The sequence below is a fragment of the Citrus sinensis genome, chromosome 3 (genome assembly GCF_022201045.2).
Source record: "Citrus sinensis cultivar Valencia sweet orange chromosome 3, DVS_A1.0, whole genome shotgun sequence".
In the NCBI taxonomy this organism is placed as follows: Eukaryota; Viridiplantae; Streptophyta; class Magnoliopsida; order Sapindales; family Rutaceae; genus Citrus; species Citrus sinensis.
The window spans coordinates 39,925,869-39,933,892 of NC_068558.1; the positions used below are offsets into that span (position 1 = coordinate 39,925,869).

Sequence of the window (8,024 nt, forward strand, 5' to 3'; positions counted from 1 at the left end):
AAGTTAAATTTTATAAGGCTCAAATAATTTTTTACCATGTCAATAAAAATCTAAAAATATAAATGATTTTCTTTCACTTTTTTTCCCGCGTAAATATTATCGGGGTCAATATTTTATTTATTGTCACTATTAACTATCATAACAAAAGTAATGACTCTTCATAACATAAAATTTTATAATTACAATCAAAGGATATCAATAAAATAATATTTCACAATTCATAAACTAAACCTCATTAGGAATATATATTCGATTTAACTTTTATGAAATTAACAAAGTGATATTTGAAAATAAAATGAAAATATATAAGCTTATAAAACTTAAAACTCCTACCATATAAGGATATTAACTGTAAAATAAATATAAAGTTCAGAAAATAAGTATGTTAAATGGGTGTTAAAAATAATACATACTTCATGATCAATTATACAATGCCCTTAATATTATATAAAATAATGAGTATTTTAATATACGATATTAAATTTTATAAAACATGTGTGATTAAGTAATTTTTATGTTACAAACAATCTCAACAACGGGTTGATTGATGTAACTATGATATTTACTTAAGTATATGTACTTAGTTGTGTTTATTTATTAGTGTTATATCATATATAAATTTTCCAATTGCAATTTATTTATTTGATTTGTGTTAAATAACCTACCATTATATTTTATACTTAATGGTAATAGATTTTGGAAGATTTATTTAAAAAAGATTATCACATTTCAAATTTAAAGGGGGATTAAAAAATAATTTTAAATAAAATATGTTATTTAAGTGAAATTATTTCAAACTCTGAGGGTGGTCATAGTTATTTTACAAACTTCTTCACCCATTTCACGTTTGTTAACCGTTTACCATTATTTTTTATTTTTATTTTTGCCTACAAATATTGTGTACCATTGATTAAATCCAATGGTACACAATTAAAAATATTATTGATGCTATAAAAAAATTACAGCATCATAGAGGAACCCTTTTTATATTATTATTTATTTTTAGGACTAATTTGGTAAATTATTAATTAGATTGTTGTAAGTGTATTAAAAATTACTTTAAGTTGACTAATAATGATCTATTTATGAATGAATATTAGTACTGATATGTATTAGTTAATTTGATGAACTTAACTTTTTTAAAGATAAACTAATTAATGTCAAGAATATCGTTGCAAGGATATTATTGTAAAAATAAAGAAAAAATAGGGATAAGAATGTAATATTTTTAATTTTAGAATGTTTTAAAAGTATTTTTTAAAATATATGGACTAAACAAGTACTTAAATAAAAAATAGGAATTAAATGAGTATCTACTGTGATCATTAGTATGTTGTATAAATGATGTGATATCTTTGATATATATAAATATAAAAGATTTTTTTTTCTTGAGGAGGATGTGATTGATTATGTGGTATCTGTGATGTAAAAAAGATTTTATATAACTATTGCAACGAGCCAATCACATTCACTAATACAACTAATTAATACATGTATAACATGTGTATTTAAATTTTATATAACCACCAATTGTATGTTGATTCTTTAAAATAAATACATTTATACTATAATATTATCTACTTGTTAAATAACTAATATGATACTTTAGAAGTATTCTAAAATATCTCTTCATTCTCTTCATTCATAGATGTACTTAGGTTGGAAAATTGACAAATTAACAAGTGAATATATAGTTTAAAAAAAATATCCACGTCATATTCTCACTAGATTGTTGAGTTACGACGGATGTAGTCAAGACAACACTCTTGTTTTGATTTTGATCAGGTGGTCATTAATTTCTGGTAGATTACCAGGAAGAACAGGCAATGATGTAAAGAATTACTGGAATTGCCACTTGAGTAAAAAGATCGTGAACAATTCTCAGAAAAATAATAAAGAGAAGCAAATCATGAAGAAAGTAGAAGCTTTTAAGCCCCAACAGCGAATTAAGGCACCGAAATTACAGTCACTACAACAAGAAGAAGGTAGTTCATCAACTCCATTATTATTGCAGCCTCTAAGAGTTGATGAACAGTGTTATCATCAAGTGCTTCAGCAAAGAGAGGAGGGCAATAAGCAAGCTCAAAATGTAGGCAGTGGAGAACTTGGCACTATGATCGGTTTGCCAACAGACTTTGATTTTCAACAAGTTAGAGTCACAAATAATGAAAGCACCAGCAAAAGGGACTTGATCTTGGATGACTTTATCATAAAGTATAGATTATTAATAACAAAATGTACCTTTTTGCATTTTATTTGTGGTACTGAATAAATGCAAGAGGATGATATTAACACTTAACCGCATATATATTTGATTCACGATTGAAAAGCATTTTAAAAAAATTACATTTAATCTTAGAACATTTATGCAATACATCCAGAGTAATAGTTTCTATGGTGTCACAATAGTTTATTGCATAGTGTAACTTTGGTCTGGTTCCATGTTTTTACTCAATGCTTATTGAGTTGATGGAAATGGCTTTTGTTGTCAAATCTTAAATAACCCCCAAGCCCACAGTTTTATATATAAAGTATAGATTAGTAATAACAAGATTGATCATATGAATCGCTGAAATATTGGAAAACTTAATTTCTATTAAATTTTCTTTGAATGGTAACACTATGGTCTAGTTAGTATCTATGCCTAAGTTAAAACTTTTAGCCTCAGATTTGCTTATCAAAAGTCATACAACTTGGAAGAAATTTATTAAAGTTAAATTCATACACTTAACAGATACGGCATCTTTTCCCCTGTAATGTAACAAAACCCAGGCATTAACATCCTTTTATCTACTCGTACAAATTTCCCAATACCCAAATCTCAAAGTGAACCCACACAGCATTTAAATTAAGCTTGTATCAATAGAAGCATAACGAAGAATGCCAGAATCTTGTTCAAATTTGGCCATGTCTTTCTTAGGCAGTGCTACCCATGCTTCAATTCCCTTACCATCACTGCTGTCTAACAAAACGGCAACGTCTTTATGCTTCATCACAGTGCTTACCCACGCCGGCTTTCCCCACCCAAAATCAGCCTCATACAATGGCCTTCTACACCAAGCACTTATGGTAAACCACCTACAATTTTTATCAAATAGCCCTTCCAACACATCATTCATGTTGCTCAAAAACTCACCATCCGCATGAAACTTCCTCAAATATTCATCATTTATCTTTTCAATTGATTTATGAAGTGTTTCAGCTAAATTCCTATAGTCAATTGTCTTCTTTATAGGCAACTTTGCTATCCCTGCTTGAACAATGTTCCCAATACTCTGTTCTGGAATTGGTGGGTTCACTCTGTTTCGTAAATTCACAGCAATTGATGCCACCAAATGTGAATGATTAAAATCATCTGCCTGTTTTTCAACACTCATTATGCCACCTAAAATTATCGCGGACACAGCTTCAACACGCGTTGGATGATACCCCGAAGATGATTCACTGCCCATTTTCTCCTTCAGGGCGGCTATTTTATCACCATCAAATATAAATCTTTTCGTTAGAATTTCTGCTGAGTTAGAATGATTCTCCGAAATCACATTCCTCGAGAAGCTTGAGAAATTTTGCGGTGGGAAGATCGAGCTGCAACCAAAAACTGCATGCTTAATAACATCATCATCCTCACTGGAAGTATCAGAACCAGAAGCGAAGGTGACCCAAGTTTTGATAAAATTTGCTGCTGTGGTTATGTCAGCAATCACATGAGAAAAGCAAACACAAAGCGCCATGCCACCACAATGTTCAAAGTAAGTGACCTTGGCAGCTAAGTTGACAGCAACACTTGGCTTTTCATTCAGTTTGTACGGCATTAACTGTTCAAGCATATCGACGGTTGGTTGTTTAACGATCTCAGACATGTCGCTGGCGGCGGCACGAGCTTCGATAAAGATGGCGCCGGTATCGTCACAATCAATAGAGAATTCATCTTTGAGTCTCCCTGCAAATGGGTGGTAAAGGGTTAGTGTTTGTGAGAGTGATCTTTTGAGAAGATCAGAAGTTTTATTCAGAGAAGTATTATTGCTGCATGTTTGGGGATAAAATAAAATGATTGGGAAGAGAGAATCACCAGCAACCTGATCAAGAACTGAAAGCTTATGGGTTTTTAGATGCTGTGGGGTTGGAGAAGATGGTTTAATGATTTCTGAAGAAACGTTATTGATCTCCATGACAATGGAATGCACCAGATGTTAAGCTTATACATGAGCGCGCGCACACGCACATATATGTATACAAAAAGTGCCCACGAGACAAATGCCAATTGGCGAGATGGAGAAATAATAGAAAATATATGGCAACATCATTTCTTTTTAATTTTCTGTTGTAGCATTTCATTGACTTTAGATTATTTTAATCTAAGTATTGCATGCCGTGGACTCAAACAGTGTGACATGAATAATGACAAGAGCGAAGCTGTTAACACCCATTTGAAACTCCACTTATTAGATATATAATTCTTATTTTGATGAAAATTATATAAAATTACAATGTGTTGCAATAGAGTTTAATAAAATATTAAACAAAAATTTTTATAATAAAAATCTTATCATTTTATAATTTATTACTTTAGTGTCTCAAAATTATTTTGATTTAAAAATAATTATTTATATCATTTAAAGATAGGGGAGTTCATGAAAATATTTTATATAATTTCCTTTAGCAATAGAACTATGATTATAAATGTGAGGTTTTATAACGATTTTAAAGAGTTGTGAAAAGTACCACCCATAATGATAAATCACAACACATGGGCGACATGAATGACACTCTCGTGTTGCTTTGCAGAATATTTATAAAAAATAGACTCAAAATTTTTGAGTTTTTTTTTATTGACCCTTTAACTTGTTATATTATAATTAGCAAAAATATAAACTTTTTGGACCAAAATACCCCCCACATTTCATATCACTGGCTGTTGCACGAACTGTGTATATGTGCAAGAGACATCCATTTTTTACTACAGGTGGTGCCTGTTACTTATAATCAAATGGTTGTAATTATGTGTGATAGGTACTTGTCATCTTGTTTATCTCCAGCAATAGATACTTGTTACACATATTTTGAGTTTTGCCTCCAATCTCGTTTTTAAACAATTTTTTTATTATTTTCAATTATTTTTCTTTTTATCTATTAACTTAAACTAAGTATTTTAAGAATCCATATGATTTTATAAATGAAAAATAATAACATTTACAATAAAACCACAACAAATTCTTTATTACTACATGTATTTGTTGAATTTTAGTAATTTGTTGATAGTGATGAGATTTGGTAATTTGATGAAGTAGTGAGATTTGATGATTTTTTAAGAGTGGTATTGGTTTATTGATTTGTTGAAAGTGATAAGGGCCATTAGATCCAAAAAACTTGTATTTGACTAATTATGATTGAAAAAAAATTAGAAGAGGGTTTCAAGATTATTTTTATAAATTTTCCTTATTTGGCCAATCTTATTTTAATTTTTTTAAGTTCAAAAAATTGTGGGGGCATGAATATGGCACTATGAGATGTTGCTTATGTCATCATTGTGTCACTCCTTTTGGACTTAACATCACCACTCCTTATCTTCTCAAAAAAAAAAAAAAAAACATCACCACTCCTTAAACATATTTGTATGTATTATTAAATTTTTATAGTCAAATTTTTTGAGTTAACATAATCAAAGAGTGATATACATGGATAAAAATAGATTTTTGTAACTGTTTCCAAAGGTTTGAGGTTCACATGTATATATAAGTAAATTATGGAAGTCTAATTATCATCTTCCTTTAAAAAATTTAAACTTAAAATAAGAAGACTAAAGGGTGTCGGGTATTGCTTTTGATTTATTGTTTTTTGTTTTACAAAAAAATTAAAAAAATGATGGTAACATGTTTGGTTACACTGTTGAATTTTTATTTTTAAGAGATAAAAATGATCTTGTTTGTCATGATTAATAAAGAAAAGAGGAGAAATATACTTTTAATGTTCTCCAGTCCCCATGTCAAACAGAACAATGCTCAAAGTGTTAATGGGAAAGAGATAAAAAAGATTTAGAACCATATCAATAACATGTTTGTTGATGAAGAAGTCTACTAGAAGCAAAGATCAAGAGCTGAATGGCTAAGAGAAGGGGATAAAAACACCAAATTCTTTTATTCTAAAGTTTTTGCTAAAAAAAGAAAGAATAAAATTTGGGGAATTGAGAATACTCAAGGACAAGGGATAGAGGAACAAGATGAAAATAGAAAGGGAGTTCTATAAATACTTCCCAAACTTGTTCACATCCTCCAGCTTGACTTAAACTCAAATTCAAGCTGCCTTAAATGGAGTGCCAACAAAGGTAACCCTTGAGATGAATGCCTATCTGGAGGAGCCTTTCACACTAGAAGATATAGTTGAAGCCTCGTCTCAAATGTGCACCACAAAGCCCCAGGTCTAGATAGCTTGCTTGCTGCTTTTTTCCAGAAGCACTGACAAACAGTTCACAGAGGTTTGGTTGAAACCTGTCTGTACATCCTAAATGAGCAAGGTAATTTTGCTTCCCTAAATCATACATTCATTGCTCTCATACCTAAGATGGCTAAGCCTAGAAAAATTATTGAATTTAGGTCAATTATCTTCTGCAATATTGTGTATAGAATTGTTGCTAAGGCTATTGCTAATAGACCGAAACCAATTCTATCCTCAAATTATACCCCCAATATAGAGTGGATTCATACCTAATAGGCTCATCACAGATGATGTTATTATTGGATATGAATGCCTTCATAAGATTTGATATAGCAAAGGGAAAAGAAATAGTTTGGTAGCACTAAAACCAGACATAAGTAAGGGACATGACATGGTTGAATGGCAGTTTTTAAAACAAGCAAAGACTAAACTTGTGTTTTTTGATAAATGGGTGAGTATGATAATGAATTGCATCACAACAACCTCATTTTTAGTGATAATCAACAGAGTTCCAAAGGGCTTAATGCAACCTGAAAGAGGCTTAAGATAGGGATGTCCCCTTTCCTCATATTTATTCATTTGATGTATAGAAATTTTTTCAAACTTACTGATACAGGTAGAAAGCAAAGCAGCTGACAAGAGGATTAAGGTTTACAAAGGATGTCACGATTTCTCACTTACTTTTTGCAGACAATAGCCTTTTCTTTTTAAATGCATCAGTGGCAGATTACAAGCATTTAACGGGAATATTTGAATGTTATGTTAGAGCTTCCGGGTAGATTTTTTATTTTTAGAAGTCATCTATGTTGTTTAGAGGCAAAATCCAAAATGACCGGATCACAACAATCAAAGATACCTTCAAGCTCAAGGTGGTGTCTAGACATGAAAAATACCTAAGCCTCCTATCCATGATAGGCAGAAAGAAGACTAGTTTTTTTAAAGATATCAAGCTTAAGGTGCTAAGCAAGATATCAAGTTGACAACATAAGATGTTTTCTAGTGGGTGCAAGGAAATTCTCATCAAAGCAGTAGCCCAAGTAGTACAAGCATACACTATCAGCACTTCCAAACTTCCGAGAAGCTTATGTAATGATATCCAAAGAGCCATTGTGAAATTCTGGGGGGATCTAAGGAAGACAAGCATGACATCCATTGGGAAAGATGAAACGAGCTTAGCCATACAAAAAATAGAGGAAGAATGGGGATTTCACTAGATTTAATTAGGCATTAGTGGCCAAGCAAGGATGAAGGTTACTGTAGTTTTCTAATTATTTAGCATCCAAAGTGCTACAAGCAAGATACTACAAAAACTCCAACTTCTTAAATGCAAACACACGGTCTAATCCATCTTTGATACATTTATCATATCTTATATTTTCTATGTTTTCGCAGCAAATGAATTCTGTTGATGCGAGATTCTGGTTACACTCTTCCTACGACCAGGATATCTGCTCGACCAACCTCACCTCGATCAGGATCTCTCCTCGTACGCTTTCTGCTCCAGGTATTCTTGCGTCCACAGAAACAAGTCAGAGCACGCCGGTTGTTTTTCCGGCGTAAACCCTCCGACGCTCAAGTCAGATATGAAGGTT

General features: G+C 31.5%; 1 protein-coding gene across 1 annotated transcript; it reads right to left on the bottom strand.

Annotated features, from left to right (window-relative positions):
- Positions 1–2,843: 2,843 nt before the first annotated feature.
- LOC102622066 (stemmadenine O-acetyltransferase-like) lies at positions 2,844–4,169 on the bottom strand. The gene has a single exon (XM_006478966.4). The coding sequence runs from the start codon at positions 4,167–4,169 to the stop codon at positions 2,844–2,846; it is 1,326 nt and encodes a 441-aa protein (XP_006479029.2).
- Positions 4,170–8,024: the final 3,855 nt, after the last annotated feature.